The sequence below is a fragment of the Drosophila subpulchrella genome, chromosome 2R (genome assembly GCF_014743375.2).
Source record: "Drosophila subpulchrella strain 33 F10 #4 breed RU33 chromosome 2R, RU_Dsub_v1.1 Primary Assembly, whole genome shotgun sequence".
In the NCBI taxonomy this organism is placed as follows: Eukaryota; Metazoa; Arthropoda; class Insecta; order Diptera; family Drosophilidae; genus Drosophila; species Drosophila subpulchrella.
In genome coordinates this window covers 10,388,111-10,405,327 of record NC_050611.1, presented here as the reverse complement: position 1 = coordinate 10,405,327, position 17,217 = coordinate 10,388,111, and the positions used below count along the sequence as shown (strand labels likewise).

General features: G+C 40.0%; 2 protein-coding genes across 8 annotated transcripts; one reads left to right on the top strand and one right to left on the bottom strand.

Moving 5' to 3' along the window:
- The first annotated feature begins 963 nt into the window (after positions 1-963).
- LOC119551644 (trehalase) lies at positions 964-14,288 on the top strand. Of its 7 annotated transcripts, none has more exons than XM_037861076.1 (8): positions 5,133-5,242; positions 9,055-9,248; positions 9,819-10,008; positions 10,071-10,949; positions 11,440-11,838; positions 11,980-12,130; positions 13,013-13,085; positions 13,545-14,288. In XM_037861076.1, the coding sequence occupies exons 2-8, from the start codon at positions 9,097-9,099 to the stop codon at positions 13,561-13,563; spliced, it is 1,863 nt and encodes a 620-aa protein (XP_037717004.1). In that variant the 5' UTR covers positions 5,133-5,242; positions 9,055-9,096; the 3' UTR covers positions 13,564-14,288. The 7 variants fall into 7 exon arrangements, 5 of the variants coding, with proteins under 5 accessions (XP_037717007.1, XP_037717004.1, XP_037717005.1 ...); XM_037861077.1 differs by having other exon boundaries at positions 5,228-5,242; positions 9,078-9,248; XM_037861079.1 differs by lacking the exons at positions 5,133-5,242; positions 9,055-9,248 and adding an exon at positions 964-1,247.
- LOC119551643 (rab GTPase-binding effector protein 1) lies at positions 13,593-16,235 on the bottom strand. Its single transcript, XM_037861073.1, has 6 exons — positions 16,103-16,235; positions 15,501-16,042; positions 14,664-15,448; positions 14,465-14,600; positions 14,290-14,406; positions 13,593-14,220 (listed from the first exon to the last, which is right to left on the bottom strand). The coding sequence occupies exons 1-6, from the start codon at positions 16,155-16,157 to the stop codon at positions 13,915-13,917; spliced, it is 1,941 nt and encodes a 646-aa protein (XP_037717001.1). The 5' UTR covers positions 16,158-16,235; the 3' UTR covers positions 13,593-13,914.
- Positions 16,236-17,217: the final 982 nt, after the last annotated feature.

Genomic DNA, 17,217 nt, shown 5'->3' with positions numbered 1-17,217 from the left:
AAAAATCCCTCTCCCAAATGTAAATGCCATTGTGTGTGTGAAGTAGACTTTTATCTCAGCAAGAGAAACCAGCAACAAATATGGGGTTCGCTCTCTCAAGCACGTTCGCCAACAGCTGTCATTTTACACTGACAAAAATAAGCATATGACGAAGATATAACTATATTCCTGACTGAATATTATAACACAGATCATAAGATTTTCAATATTATGTAGCCTACTTTCTGGCTAACTACTTTTGAACAATTAAGAAGCACCAAGAAAAAGATCGTCCTTTTGGTCAGATGGATTTTAAACTTATTAGTAAGCATTGAAAACGATAAATCATCCGACATTTTAAGGAAGTCTTGTATCTATTTCTCGGAAATGGTATCATATTATGTTTCATTTGTTTTCAACATTCGTATGATTCAATATTTGTAAAATATAAATCTATTAAAAGAAAATATATCGTATTACTTACACAGAAAATTTTTGGAATTAAAATGAATCAACAGTCTTTGGAAAATATTATCAAAATATGCTTGGCTTGTTTTTAAAATTCTTATGACTCAATGCTTGTAAAATGGAAATCATTGAAAAGGGAATATCTCGTATGATATACACAGTAAATTTTATTGTTTCAGTTAAGCAGTATTCAAAATAAAATCTTTTTAGTAGATTTCGGACCCCTATATTATAAATATTTTATATATCCAATGAATATGTCAGATTAAATTAATGTATTGATTGTTTAGTCAAAATTCGCGGACAAAATGTTTTGACTTTTGATTGAAATATTAGATGTGTCGTAATATTTTCGCACCCTAGTCCTAGCAGTGTACATCTCGCCGATAAATGTGTACTACAATCCGGTCGCTCTTTGTGTGGTTGTTATCCAAGTTTTGGATGTGAGAACGTCAGAGCGGAAAAGCGCGAAATTCGCCGAGCGAAAACTATTTAATAACCGTAAGTTGCACGGCCGTGATTAGTCTCGTGGCGCTGCTCGAAGGCGAAAGAACCGACCGACGGTGGAGAAGAGAACGGAAGTGATCGATCCGAGTGATAAATGCAAACAACGCACACTGAAGTGATAAACAAGTGGCAAACATAAACAAAATCATTTCAGTTAAATTGAAATCTCTGCTATCCGCACGCAAATTTGCGAGAATCTCTGATTATAAAGCGACATCTGGAAGCAACTTTCTTTGTCGCAACATGGCCAATCCAGTAAATCCCTCGAACAACCACAAAATGAACGGAAACGGGTGAGTTAGTTTAAATAGTTTTGATCGATTGGAAAGCAGGGGAAATTGCATATACATGTATTGCATAAGTCTGCAGATTGTGCACTGCACTTGCCAAGCGAAGACATCTGTTGTCTAGATACCTGCTTTCACTTTCCTGCCCGCCAGATATCTGGCAAATGTCTCGCTAAAGTGCCAAAACCTTATATATAGCCGCGTATAGTAAATAGTTTTATTTTAGACACCGCTATTCTGCGATTTCGTGCCAATGCCACTGTTTTTATTCGGTTTTGTTTTCTTTTATCGCTTCTCACGCACGCTTACGTTCGCAAATCTGCCGGCGAGCCAAAATATCGTTTTGTTTTATCATCACAGTGTTTCTGCAATAAGTATTAGCGAGTGTTTTTCCACCATATCTAGTATAATTATGTCATGTGCAATATTTTTTCACAGGCGAGTGTGTTAAATTCTATTTTGTTTGGAAAGACCATTACTATTAAAGCGCGAAATATTACATCTTATGAGTTACGTAAAAAAGAACTGACACTCTTGAGGTATCCCTACCGTTATTGCAATCTTTTTGCATCAACTAGGAATTAGCTCTTTCATATTATTTGAGATTTCTAAATAGTATGGAGGTGGGATTTTCTAATGACTATTTTTAATGGGTTATCATTCCTGTTTTAAGATAAAATCGAAAGAATGTTCGTCGCAGTCCTACAAAATAAACATTATTTGAATTACTATATAGAACTTATCTAGTTCAAGGCTTAGAATATTCAGAAAGGGCCTATTCGTATTTTTATGGTTGCCGGGCCATTATTCAAATAAAATTGATATACCATTTTAAGGCTCTAATTGGCTTTAACAGCTTTATTTTAATTTTTAGCAAATTACTTTAAAAGATTTTTTCAATGTAACCCCTTTGTAAACGAAGAGTATGTTTCATATCGTTAGGAAATATAACTAATTAACACTTTAATAAATATTATAAGGGTATACAAACTCCGTCTTCTAATTAGAGCTTTCGTTAATTTTTGCCTTTGTTTTGCTTTCGCTTTGTGTTCACAAGTGTCACTGTTGGCAAAAAGCGTAAATATTAAGTTACCGAAACCCTAACTATTCAGAGCATTAAGAGCTATGCAGAAAAACTTTCAGCGAAATGGTAAGTCTATGATGTTTCGTGTCAAAAGCGCAATATCTATAGGCATTGTAATGCAGTGTAATTACAAGCTAAATACCTCTATAAGTAGGGCCAGTAGTTAAGCACGTGTGTGGACTCAAGTCACATACGAATGTGTTCAGGGGAACCTTTGGAATGCTAGTGGGCGAGAACAGCAACAGGTGCCAACGGGTTACACTTAAAAAAACGCAACTAAATGGTGACTGGTGTGCAGGGCAAACCCAAACCCAAGGACAAACTTACCGCTACAAGAGTTCAGAACATTAAAATGTGTTATCAGTTCCCCGTGTTCGCTTATCAGTCAGTATAACGAGCCCCTCCTTTTGATTGTAGTTTTTATCTGTCAGCTAATTGTTCTGCAATCGTGGCATACTTTCGGGAGAGCCCAAAGGCATTGCATACTTTTAGGTGAGCGTTTTAAGAACTTTTTGTGTAACGATCGAATATGTGGTTCAAAATGTAGAATTAAAACTTTGTTCATGTTCTATGTTTTAACAACTGAGGGTATTGTTGATACATATAAGATGATCAAAGTCTTAATTATACATTTTGAATCACTTATTATTGCTTCGTTTATATAAATTCCATATCAGGCACTGTTATTATTTATGTATATTAACCAAAAATTGAGGGAAAACTGGCAACGCGAATGCATTTTAATATTTTTCACGTGAACCCCACTGGGTGAGGATATTGAATCGTTTCACAACAGAAAGAAATATATTTTTATTTTCAAATTTACCCAAATCCGCTTTTTCCACGTTATTTACTGTTATTAGGGAGGTACGTTGTTTGTTGTTTTGTCAAATAAATTCCAACAAAATGGGGAAAAATAAATCACGATATACATTTACAATTAGATCAGGTCAGTGTGATTTCGATCTGGAAACGACCTGCCTAGACCAGATAGAGCCATAAATAATAAGCAGTTCCAGAAATTCTGTCTATTTCTGTTCCACAAAAACCGCAGCGTTTTAAATTATTCAAAGTACACTTATAAGAACTTTACTAGATAGCCATTAATATTAACAGATTGCTTTCACATACCGACAGAATGCGAAACTAATGTACCTGGGAATTACTTAATATATCTTTCTAGTTATTGTCTGTCACGAACTCTGTTCAGATCATTATGGAAATAAAGTTTTCCGTTTATCGCTAACTTGCGATTGGTCGCAGCTTGGTGGTGTGTCCATGGCGTATACGTAATATGGAACAGGTTAACCCGTTAAGATCTAATTGCAACCAGCTGTCACAGTCACGCTTACAGATCTCTCAGAGAGTTCTGCGAAGAACACGTTGGTCCAGCTAAATTTCTAATTAATCCATTATCAGCCACTTTTCTTATCAGCTCCGACAATAACAGACAGTCAGACAAGGCATCACTTGTAGAAAGATCCCCCAGAGTACAGTTTATATTCAGAACTGACTATATTCACATCTTGACATGCAAATCATCAAGTGTCTGCCCCGATTTTCCAACTTCCAGGGTCACCAATGTTCGTCGAAAAAATTAAATGAGAATGCGATTAGGAGATGCACCAATCGTCGCAGGCTCAGGTGAGGCAAGTTTGTCTGAAACTGATTAAAGAGCCTGGACTGCCAGAGCACGTTCTCTGCATATAGATCAAGTTTACATATAAATGAGTCGCCTGATCTTGTGAACCGCAAACTGCACGATATCAGTCACCCTTTTTTAATGCAAAAATGTGAATGAAAAAATTGTTTTCTTACTCAATGGAATTTTTGAAGGGTTTTCAAAGTAGGAATATTTTTTGCTTTTCAAAATTATTAATATAATATTATTAATGGGGAATCAATTTACTCTTCCGATTAGTAATGTCTTACTTTATAATTAACTATTTTTTTTCATTATTTAATTAGTCACAATATAGTCATTTTTAGTATTGCATTGGTATTGAGTATAATGAGCATTATACAAATTAACAGATAGTTACAATAGTCAGTTCCTCAATAAAACCCGCTTCTTGCGTAAATTGAGTTATTCATATCCTTTGGAGTCATAAAAAAACTAATATGTTGAAATTCATAAAGCCCACTAACAAACCTTATTTAAATGCGTCCATATAAAATTATAAAATTGTTTGGAAAAAATATCGTTTATATTTATTTGTTAATAGTTCAATTCGTACCTTGCAAATCAAATGTCAATTCTAATAATTAGTTTTCAATAAGATAGCACATTTTTGATTACTTCTACTTTAAAAAGCCAATTTTCTGACTATCTTGTTAATGAATAATCTTTCTCCCAAATCAAAATGATTTATATTCCTTACTGCCAGCAATCATACGTTAGTGATAAATAGCAGGGCCTAAAAAACCACGTCAATTCATTTTAGAGTGATTCTATCTTATCGACCTATTTTTTTAAGCTTTTAGAAGAGAGCTCAAGGAAATCGGCGTTAAGTATTTACAATTTCCTTGCCTTGCCCAACAATAAAAAAATTCCATAATAATACCAATAATGCAAACAAGTGCTTAACCAATTGCATAACCCTTTTTTGCTGGCTGTCAATCAATAAATATTTACGCATCAATAAATATTATTTATTAACATTTGCAACTAAAGAGGCAAACAATTCGACCCAATTATCAACTGAGATTGATTCTTCCTTCCGAGGCAACACTTGGTAACTCTGTTCTGGTCGGATCTTTGTGAAAATCTTATTTAAATTTAAATCTCCGACACTGGGCTTGGGGCAGTCGGATCGTTGCCTTCAAACGCTCAACATCGGCGAGGTGCTGTGGAGCAGCGTTTTTGATTAGAACCGAGAGTACTTATATATAATCCGCGCATTCATATAGTAATCAGGTGCACAATAGAGATAGTGGCCGAGTTATAAAAACTCGTACTCAGCTCAGCGAATTGCCAATAATAAAAGTGTGTGAAATGCGAAAACAAACTGGACCTCAATTTAAAAATTCAAAAAAACAATAAAAACAATTGTAATTTAGTGAATTTAAATTGGCATGGAACTCCCATGTCGATGCAAAAACAGAATCCGCTAGCTAAATATACAAAAGCAATTAAATTATAATTTTCAATACAAATTGTTGTGGTTGCTGACATTTTCCCTGATGATTTCTGATAGCTGCTGATATTTTCCCTGAGCTTAATCGTGTTGCAAAAGTCGAGTCGCGCTTTTTTTACTCACCGACTTGCGGTGTCAGTGATCTGTGGTCCCCGGGTACTTAACATTTAAATGGACTGGCTGACAGACATCTTCCACTGAATAAAAAATAAAAGCTTGACTAGTAGTATTTTTTCGAGTCTCGTTTTTCTACTGCCAAATTTACGTTTTGGATTTTAATACGAATGGCATCACAAGTGTTATTAACAAAAAATATATATTAAAAAAAGCGGATCCGAACAGACTTGAAGAAGTACTTGCTGCTGCTAAACCTGTTCAATCCAATCGAATATCAATATCACTTGTTCTGTAACTTTCCTTGGTGTACTTGAAGATTATCACTTTAGAAAAGTAATCAGTTATTTGTCAGTATCCCTGAACTTGGTTGCACACGTACATATGTATATATAGTGTGTGAGAAGGGTTCTTTCAGTTGAAGAGCTTACAGGTGATAATGAACCTGCAATGTCGCAGTATCTCAAGAGAAAATACCGTCAGTCCTCTCATGAGTGGATTATTTCAAAATCTATTTTGAACATTAATGTAATAAACAATTCCTTTGATAATGAACAATCTGTAAGATTAAGTTCAACGCCTTGGATCTTTAAGGTAATCGATAAACCTTTATTGTCCACTCAAAATGACAGATTACAGTTCAAGTGGAATATTATGTTACTGGTTCAAAAAGTTCTTATTTAATTAAGAATCAGATCTAATGTCCCTGATTGTAAATCCTTCTTCTCAATTGAAAAGTTAAATACTTGTGTCTCGAGAGAATAATTTAATACATTGCTTTTTTGCCGCCAAGTGCAAACCTTTTTACGATTCAATAACCTTTTGAAGGTCTCTGTATCGGTATTTGATCCGTTAATCAAAGCACTACGCACAAAATCTAAAACAAGTTAATTCAGCCTGTTGCAGGCTTCTTAATGACATTTCCAGTTTTTGTGTGTGTTTCTTCGTTTTCCTCTCGGATCTAAACATGTCAAACTGTACGTATCAGGTATTTGTTTGAAATTTTTGGCTCAGCCATCAAACGGACCGTGCTTTATTATAGCTAGTTGAGCGATTAACTTAAACGGCAATTATACGAACGCGTTGAATGCCCCACATAATGATTAATATTGTCCTTGAATGTTTTTGGCAAAGTTCTGCTTTCGAGTGGAGTTCAAAAATCGGAATCGAGAGTGTTTGGGCATTGTATTCGCACAAAGACGTCACCTGAGGCACTTATCGCTCCCACCGGTGACGACAATGACGATTTATAATAAAGATCTATATAAACTGGCAAGCATAATAACCCAGATGAATGGTGAGAGTGTAAACGTCCATTCAATAGGCTTAATTATTTTGTTCACGAGCCTTAAAACGCGTATTAAACAATAGTTATTCCATAATGATCTGATACGATCTCTTGTTGCAATTTTATGAGTTATATGGAATTTAAGCAGGAATTGTCGGATTTCGTGTTATGCGGAATCGGAAGTTCCCGTCAGTTAAAGCAAGCAAGAAACAATAATGTTTTGAATTCAATTGTTAACTACATATTTGGAAATGCTCGGCACGTAGGTCAGCTGTTTACCCACTATTTGTCATCCACGGTTATATGAAGTACTGTCAAAAAACGATCTGTAAATTCAATATTTATTTAGTACGTTGAATTTGAGCAAAGCGGAAAGAGTTAAAGTTAAGTAAAGTTTGTCTTGTAGTGCTGCAGTGCGCTAGACAATCTATGATCTAACTGCAATAGAACTTAGAGTCTTAACATTTAAATGCTGAATAGCTTCGCTAATGGAATCATAAATGTTAACAGCTTGTGACGTGCCAAATCAATGATCTATCTAGTCGCACCTGCTAGCTGCTGTCGTCACAGAAAGACATAACAATGGGGTTCTCGGGGTATCGTTCTCTTTCAGGTTCTCATTCCCGTAAGGCTCAATTTAAATTGCACAATTGTTCCGTTTATTTGGATTCCCTTTGTTTTCCGAGCCATAGATGCTTTAACTGGTGTTATATCATCGGACTGTGATGATACCCGATAAAAGTAATTCATCATACACTTAATGTTTTATAAGATGCATATGCATATGTTGTGCAATATGTCGCTTAAACGATTTGTTTATTTCCGGTTTCAATGGAGGAATCAAAATAAAAACTTAGATCCCAAACCTAGCATGAAACCTTCTTTCTGCGCCTTAAATTTGCATCTTGATTACATATATATCCATTTGTTAATCTCTCGAAAGCAATCCTTATTCAGCAAATCAGTTCAATTAAGACTCGTTAGGGTCCACACTACGTAGAGCAAACATTGTGCGAAACGGCGCAATTTCGGTCCATTATTTGGGGTCAGACACGTGTCACAAACACATAATCCGCCTAATTATAGACTTGTATGATAAAGTGGAACTTGATGGATATAAATAAATCGTAGTCACTTTTCTTTGATGACCTCAAATCGGAAATTCCGTGTTTAAAAGGAAATCACTGTGGTACCCATTAAATCTTGGTATATTTAATTACTTAAATTCATGGAAAATTTAGCACACTTCTTATCATCCGTGACCTCAAGTCGGAAATTCCGTGTTAGTATGCAAATCACTGTGATATCAGGCCATAAATTTCTGGATAATTGGTTGCTTAAATTCCTAGAAAATTTAGCACACTTTTCTTATCCTAAGTGGAACATTGCCCATTAGCATTTAAACAAGGCCTAAAATCCCCAAAAAAGCTTGTTATCAGTAATACCTTGGCATTACAGTGGTGCCTTCTCGGCCAAAACAAGGCAAATTTTGCAATTAAAATGAATTTCCAAGCAATAATCCATCTCACAATGCGGGTGTCTGTTAAAACAGCTTATAATAAGTGATATAGTTATGGATATAATTATATCAAGGCTCAGCGGCATGAATATTCATACGACAGTTAACCATATGCAAATTGTATGGGTGTGCCAAAAACCCAGTCGAATGCCCTTTGCCATTGGGGGAAACTCTATGTAATTGACCCAAGCAGTTAGAACTGAGATACGAATCGACTGATCTATTGAGAGATGAATAACTATATGTTCACGAGACCTGTGAGCAGGTGAACCCGACAAATACGTATGTGGCCACTTTGACGGTTTTAAAAATAGACGGAACGCGCCCCCAAAGCGCGACCGTCGATCGAACAGCCCAACAGCCCAACCGACCAAACAACCCCACTTCGCCCCATCGGATTCGATGACTTACTTGGCTCCAGATATCACCTTGCCCCGCCCGACGATCGTTCGCTTGCCGATCGCTCGTCGTCGCACTCTCCGTCGCATTCGTAGATTAATTTAGTTTTATAAAAACGGAATCGAGCGGAACAATTAGAAGTATTCTTGCGCTGACTGGCGCTGGTTGTGCTTGTGCTCAGATCGAATTCACATTCAGGGATCGCGAGCATATCCTGTACGCGAAAAGAATTACCTCAGCAACGCAACATTTTGTATTGTTTTCCCAAGCAGATTGAACAAAGTTACTTTATTAGCCGCGTATAAGTGAAAAGGATGTCCAAGTTATATATCGTCGGTCTGCTCCTTGTGAGCTGGAGTTGCCTGGCAGCTATCTCCCAGGCAAAGTCCTTTGGTTTTGATCTCAGCACCGACAATGATAATGCCATTGCCAATTACGAGGATGATGATGACAAATTTCCAAGTTGGTAAGTTTTCCAATGACTTCCGGACTCTGATCTCCGATCGCTGTGGTTCTAGAGCTGAATATTAGCAAGTTTTCAGCTTGAGTGCTTTCCTTTCCCAGAGCCATAAACGTGACGTGTTGGTTATTCGTGCATTTGCTTTAGCCATATCTGATCAACTGATCAACAGATACGATACCTCGATGCTTTAGACAGGTGTTCACCTAACCAGCACCACCTGGATACTCGGGCTGGAGCGGTTTTATATCCATTTAACCCGTGAATTATTTGCACTAATTAGTGCCGTCAGAGTGTATACTATACTATATAGGAACAAAAGATTATATGCTCTGGCTTACGTAAGCCTCATCCGGGAATTTTCGGCGATGGCCGGACAAAAAAAAAAATTATTAACGAAATTCAAAACAGAGATCCTCCCTTGGAGCTACTAATTTTAGAAAGGGCATTTTCCTCTTTGTTATAAATAAAAGAAAAAAGAAAGTGGTAATGAGAACTAGATTACATTTGTAAATTACAAAGTGATTTTATTATAAAGCATACAATTATAAAATTGGTTTATTTCTTGTTTTTCAGTGAAATCTACTGCACGGGACCCCTATTGCACACTATCCAAACGGCCAACCCAAAACTGTTTGCTGATTCCAAGACATTTGTAGACATGAAACTGAATAACTCGCCCGATAAGACCCTAGCGGATTTTGAAGCTTTGATGCAGGCCAAAAACCAGACACCCACTAGTGAAGATCTTAAGAAGTTTGTTGACGTAAGTATAGGATTGGATTGGGATCCACTAGCAGGAATTGATGAACCTCCACCGTTTTGCAGGAATACTTTAGCCCCAAAGGCACCGAACTGGAAGCGTGGACGCCCACGGATTGGAAGGAGAACCCCAGCTTCCTCGATCTAATTTCTGACCCCGACCTAAAGCAGTGGGGCGTAGAGCTGAATAACATTTGGAAGATTTTGGGGCGCAAAATGAAGGACGAAGTATCGAAGAATCCCGAATACTACTCGATCATCCCAGTGCCCAATCCTGTGATCATTCCCGGCGGTCGCTTTATCGAGTTTTACTACTGGGACTCCTACTGGATCATCAGGGGACTCCTCTACAGCCAGATGCATACCACCGCCCGCGGCATGATTCAGAACTTCCTGTCCATTGTTAATCGGTTCGGCTTTATCCCTAACGGCGGACGAGTTTACTACCATGGTCGCTCTCAGCCACCACTTCTTACCGGAATGGTCAAGTCATACGTGGACTTCACCAACGATGACAAGTTCGCCATTGATGCCCTGGATACATTGGAGCACGAGTTCGAGTTCTTTACGAACAATCACAGTGTCACCGTGAAGAATCACACCCTGTGCGTCTACCGCGACTCGTCTGCGGGTCCGCGTCCAGAGTCCTACAGAGAGGATGTGGAGACGGGCGAGGAGTTCGCCACTGAGGAGGAGAAGGAGCTCCATTGGAGTGAGCTCAAGGCGGCGGCCGAGTCGGGCATGGACTTTAGCTCACGCTGGTTCATCTCGAAAGATGGCACAAATGATGGAAATCTCACCAATCTATGCACCAGTTCCATTGTACCCGTCGACCTGAATGCCCTTCTCTACTGGAACGCCAAGTTGATAGCCGAGTTCCACTCGAAAGCTGGTAACATCAAGAAGGTGACCGAGTACGAGACTAAGGCCGAGAAGATCCTTCAGGTAAGAATCACTTTTTAAAGAAAACCTCTAGTTTGTCCTTCGTCAAAATAAGTTACCCAGAACTTTCTATTAAAACAACCAAGCTATTGAATTTTTAGGGAGACATCTGTTAAAATCTAGATATACATATATTCTATACGTTCCATATTTATAGTTCAGAGGCTCTGTATGTAATTATTCACATGGATTGATGCTGTTAACGATGATTAAGTATGGGTTATTCATTATTTACATTATAGGTTAGGGAGCGCCTATGATTCGCTCTCGAAAGTCAGCAGATATATAATGACAAACTTAGCATCTTGTAAATTTTAAATGCACATTTTTAAGTAAAATTAGTTATGCAATTTAAAATGGGATACATGAAAGTTATATACGTCATCCATATATATAGGGACTTGCAATCTTCAAATATTGAAATATGTGTCATCATGGTGACTAACCATAATATGAATCTTGTTCAAATGTTTCAATACTCCCCGCATTACAGGGCATCCAAGAAGTGCTGTGGAACGAGGAGGCCGGTGTCTGGTTGGACTACGACATGAAGAACGAGAAGCCGCGAGATTACTTCGTGCCCACCAATCTCTCACCGCTGTGGGTTAAGGCCTACAACATTTCCGAGTCCGAAAAGATCTCGGCTTCCGTTATGGCCTACATTGAGAAGAACAAGCTGGACACATTCCCTGGCGGAGTTCCCAACACGTTGAGCTACACCAATGAGCAGTGGGATGCGCCCAATGTGTGGGCTCCGATGCAGTACATCCTGGTCGAGGGTCTGAATAACCTAAACACTCCCGAGGCCAAGAATATGTCGATGAAGTGGGCGACAAAGTGGGTTAAATCCAACTTTAAGGCTTTTAGCAAGGATAGGCATATGTACGAGAAGGTGAGTTCAGATTGTTCTTGGTATATTATATAGGTAACTGCTTAATTTACTAGGATTTGGTTTTTATTTTTGATACTGCGGAGAGTCCCAGATATTTTTTATAAGAAACACATAATATAATTAGCTATTTTTTCATTTCAGTACAACGCCGATCAGTTTGGTGTGGGAGGCGGCGGAGGCGAGTACGAGGTGCAGACGGGATTCGGATGGTCCAACGGGGTGATCATCGAGTGGCTCAGCAAGCACGGACGCGACATTTCAACCGGTGCAGCCGGCGGAGGCGGCGCAGCAGGTGAAGAGCAGCAGTAGAATGAATCTGCAGCCAGGCCAGAACGCAATCCATCAGACATCATTGTCAGAATCATCACAGGCTCAAAGCCAAAGCTTTTTCTCGAAAAATTGTATTTAGATATTTGTACATTACATAAGCATCCATCCAGAAGCGCTCATCAACTGCTCATCGCTAGGCTAAGAAAATGCTCTCTCTCTCTACGCAATATCTATACCTATACAAGCCGCTGTCTATAACCTATATCTGTAACGCGAACCATCGAAATCCCGAGCCAAGCACTACGAACCACAGCACTACAACCACAGTCACAGCACCGCCAGGAATCCGGATCTCTGTACTGTCCATCTTGTCCATGTATTCCACGTCCAGTCCACGTATGCACATATTCGTGTGACTTGTCCAAAATTCAAGCAAAAATCGAAAAGAACATTAAATGTCTCAAAGCAGGCCGAGCATCGCTATCAAGTTGAGGATTCACGAGTAAGTGTCCAATTGGCTCATTGTATTTGGTAGACTTTTGTTTGTGAATGTCAAGGCCATGTTTAGTGTAACCACCACCCAGCACGAGGTCCAGAACACACTGCCCATAACAGACTGATCCATGGTATTTGTCCTCCAAATATTTACTCCCCCTTGAATACTATATACAGGCTACAAAATCCTAACTACTTATTCAAACCTGGCTTACCGGCTTTCAAAATCTAAATATATATTTAACCCTGGCTTATCTAGCATGCTTAAATGCGAGCTTCAAGGAAACTGACCCTACTAACCCGGGAAAATTGTATAAGATCCAATCAAATCTATCAGTTTCCTTTGCTTTACATTTTCCCCATTAATTTTTCAATGTACTGATCTGAGTATTCATTTCTCCCCATCTAGCTACCCGGGTGATGAGCGTTGTGGGCGTGGCAGCTGTGACCATAGTAGCTCTGATAGCAGGCCGTTTTCTATGGTGAGGTAAGCGAAATCAGATCGGAATCTATCTCCGGAGACAGGCTAATTGGCGTTTAATTTTTCTATCTCTTCCGCAGACACTCTGTGCCAAACAACCCGTAATAGCTTCCCAACTAATGTGATTCCCCGTGTGTGTGCGTAGTGTCTGTTGTTGTTTACGTTTTTCGTTGAATGCGGAGATTGCAGTATTAGATTATCATTATTTGGTAGTTGAAGTGAGAGTTGTACATACTGAATTTATATGGGCATGCCCGACATTGTTATTACTTTTAATATCTAGCAAATACCTATACCAATCCTAGCTCCTCGCAACCAAATGAAGACACAAATACAATTGTTAACAATAATTTACAAACTATTTGCGTAGTATTTTTAAATAAACAATAACACAAAATATATGTTGCATGACTTCTCCTTAAATACACATCATCATATTTAAATGCTCCCTCTCTTGCAGGCAAAGTTGGTTCAAGTAAAGATGTGCGGCGACAAACAACAAACATTATTTGTTTTTTATTTGTATATTTGCTTTGAGTTCAATTCAATTATGAAAACTTACCTACGACAAAAGCTAACATAGACAACTCATCGCTTACGTTATATAGAGCACAAAGAAGGTACGGCTTAAACGAAATTAGACATTGGCAAATGGAAAGTGGAAATGACTCGCAACGCAGTGCGGCATTGGAAAGGTTTGACCTCGAATCGTAATCGTTTTATGTATACCGGAGCACAGAACAAGAGCAATAGAGTTTAAGGAGATACCAACTAATCGTAATCGTAGTTCACACATAACACACAATAACCTGGGCTTGGAGCCCGGCCGCCTAGTTGGACTGCTGCTGCTGCTGGCCTTGCTGCTGCTGCGGCGGCTGTCCCTGACTGAAGTAGGGAGCGGTGTTCGGCGTGAGCAGCGTGTGACAGATATCACAGACTCGGGTCACTCGCTTCCGGGGTCCCGATGGCACCGTTTTCGTTAGACACTTATCGCAGTAGATGTGGCCGCAGTGCCGGCAATGGATCTTGCGCACCATGACCGTGAAGTAGGCGTTGCACGTGGGGCAGTTGTTCACGTCATCGTCATCCTGCCAGCGCACCTCCGTATCGGCATGCCGCAGCTCCTCCAACGACATCTGCGGCATAACAACAGAACAAATTGTAAATATTTAAGTGAATAAACCATATTTTTATATCACACACACCTGAAGAGTTTGAGATAGTTTGACGAAATCCTTCTGAACCGTCTCCATGGTAGACAGTTCCTCCTGTAGTGTTTTTATCTTCGTCTTGTAGTCCGCGTTTGTCTTGGCGTACTTCTCCTGTAAAATGTTATATTTGGTGGCAGGCATACTTTGATAACTATAAGTCTTGACTTACATTGGCCTCTTGCAGTTCAATGATCTCCACGCGACACTCGGACAGCTGCTTATTGAGCTCAGTCTCTTTGCGCTCGAGTTGGGTTTTGGCCGTCTCGTACGCCTGCACCGTGACCAAGTGCTCCGTCACCCGGTCCCTGGAAAAGCAGTTCGAACATGAGACACAGTTTACTCTCCACTCAACAGAGACGGGCACTTACTGCAGTGACTTAATATCTAGTTGCACCTTGCGCTTGTAGGCCCGCCGATCGTTGTTGGCCTCCTCCAGCTGGGCCCGCAAGATCTGAATCTCATCCTCAGTGCTGGTGCACTTTTGGCGCTCGTACTCGCTGCTGACTCGTGCCTGGATCAGCTCGCTTTGCTGCCGCAGCATCAGCTCCTGGAGCTCGACGACCGTGTTTGGCAGGTTGATATACTGGTTGTCAATCTCTTGGGACGTGGCCAAATAGCGCCCAGACAGGAAGTCGTTGTCGGCCTGCAACGTCTCCAACTGCTTGTTGACCCGCTCCCGGTCGTCGGTGACGCGCTGGATCTGCTTTATGACCTCGTCCTTGGTCTCGAGAAACTTTTGCTGCATGTCCAGTAGACGCTGCTCGTTGGTTTTCGTCTGGTCGCGCAGGCTTTGTACTTCGCTTTTGTGGGCCTCTCGCTTCTCCTGCCACTGGTCCTCCAGATCCTTGCGCAGCGCCGCCTCCTTGGCCAGGGTCTCCCGAGATTCCACCAGCTGCTTTTGCAGCAAGTCCACCTGCTTCTGTTGCTTGTTTATGTGTGCATTGAGCTCATCCGTCTTCTTCTCTGCCGAGCTGCAGGATTCACAGTGACCCTCAGCCACATCCATGGACGTGGACTTGTGCAGGGCGGATTCTTCGGTCGCCGACTTGGCCTGCAGTTGCTCGTCCTGTTCGCGCAGCTTCACCTTGAGGGCCTTCATCTCCTCCTGCAGCTGCTCAACGATGGAGTGCATCATCTCCACCTCCTCGGAAGCCTGTAAAACGATAGTTTATTAGACCAGTGCAAGATCAGTGTCGGAAACTTACGAATTGCTTGCCATTGCCTTTGCTCGATGCCCGGGTGTCCTCCTCCTGCTGAAAGCTGCTGTTGAGCGAGTCTGTGCCCAGTTTGCGCACGGAGCCCAGCGTCTTCTTGACCTGACTCAAGACCTGCGGCGCTATGCCGCCCGAGGATTCCGGCTGAGGTGGATGTTGATGAGCCTGCGTATGCGTTTGCTGGTACTTGGCAAGCTCAAGCTTGAGATGCTCCAGCTCGCCTTTGTAGTGGGCGGACTCCTCGATGGTGTCCTGCACCAGCTGCTGCAGCGAGGAGATCTCCTCCTGCGCCTTGATGTCCTTCATCTGCAACTCGTTCTGGGACTTGAGGTCCGCCACCACGCACTTGGTCTTCAGCTCGTCCAGCTCCGCCTGCAGCTGGCGGCGCTCCAGCTGGCTCTGACTGACCTCCGCCTCCTTCTGCATGTAGAGCTCCCGCATCTTGGCCCGCTGCGTGTTGAACTCGTTCTGCATTTTGCGCATCTCATTCTGCAGGTGACTAAATTTGTGCTGGCTGGTCGCGTCATCCTCGCCTGCCGATGGAGTTATCGGTTAGTTTCCGCCAGTCCTGGCACCCTGTGCCGCTGTCTTACCATTGGCCAGGTCCGTGGGTTCTCTGGCCTCCGTCCTGGTCTCGTTTTCTTCCATGTTCTATGTTGATGGCCAATTTAATAGTTTATATGTACATATGTAAGCGCAGCAATTAGAACACTTTCGCGCGCTTTAGAACACTGGTTTCCGTACACTAGCGGAATTATCGATAGTCAGTGCCCACACCATTAGGTGATTGGCGCGAAAAAAATATGTTCGTATGTATGTTTAAAAAATAGTTTAAATCGGTTTCCGTTTTGTACAAGATAACTTCTTTAAGAGTCCAACACCGAATATCATCATTTTACTTTCTATTAACCCATAACCCATCATTAAATGGAAACGAACACAAATGTACATAAGTACATATTTAAAAAAAATTTCTTAAGCTCAATAAAAAATATCCACTTGTTATCAGTTACTTTCTAGTCTACCGAATAAATTTAATATTATTCTAGCACAGAGTTATGCTTTGAATGCTATTTAATAAAGCAGCGAGTTCGAGTTAGGCTTACCAGTAATACAAAATATGTTAAAAATAATTTATTTAAACTTAAGATCTCTAAACCTATATTTTAACTTAAAAATCCATTTTCAAATTTTGAAAATGCAGAAACCAAATATTTTACTGCTTTGATATCATCATCATTATTTACCTAAAAATAACAATAGAATGATTAATTGGAGAAAGCAAATTGAAAACAAAATATACTCAAATATATACTCATTTTCTTGGTCCAAACAAAATATATGAAATAAATATATAAGAGAAAACATTTAAATATTGTCTTAAAGATCCGTCCAAATAATTGCACTTAAAAACAGATAAAACCATTCGCATCCCCCGAATACTATACATACTCGTATAATAAAATTAATCTTAGTTGATCAGAAGATCTTCCCTGTTATTTAAGTATTTCCTAGAAAGTGCTTCACCATTTGTGTGTAAGACACAGCTCTATGAAAATATAAATGAGTGCCGGACATGAATGACTAACACCGTCCGTTGACTTAATTTTATGCAAATTATTAAGCGCCAGAAAGCGAGAAAATGCTTAATGCTGATAATTATGCGAGGTAAAATGCCTTATTCATAAGTGCCATCCAGAAGCTAATG

Bases quoted from the DNA above. Each gene is read 5' to 3' on its own strand.
- LOC119551644 (XM_037861076.1), top strand. From the start codon at position 9,097: ATGTCCAAGTTATATATCGTCGGTCTGCTCCTTGTGAGCTGGAGTTGC. The intron at 9,249-9,818 runs GTAAGTTTTCCA...CTTGTTTTTCAG, and splicing joins GATGACAAATTTCCAAGTTG to TGAAATCTACTGCACGGGAC. The intron at 10,009-10,070 runs GTAAGTATAGGA...ACCGTTTTGCAG, and splicing joins ATCTTAAGAAGTTTGTTGAC to GAATACTTTAGCCCCAAAGG.
- LOC119551643 (XM_037861073.1), bottom strand. From the start codon at position 16,157: ATGGAAGAAAACGAGACCAGGACGGAGGCCAGAGAACCCACGGACCTG. The intron at 15,449-15,500 runs GTAAGTTTCCGA...ATCGTTTTACAG, and splicing joins AAGGCAATGGCAAGCAATTC to GCTTCCGAGGAGGTGGAGAT. The intron at 14,601-14,663 runs GTAAGTGCCCGT...CTGCTTTTCCAG, and splicing joins CTAGATATTAAGTCACTGCA to GGACCGGGTGACGGAGCACT.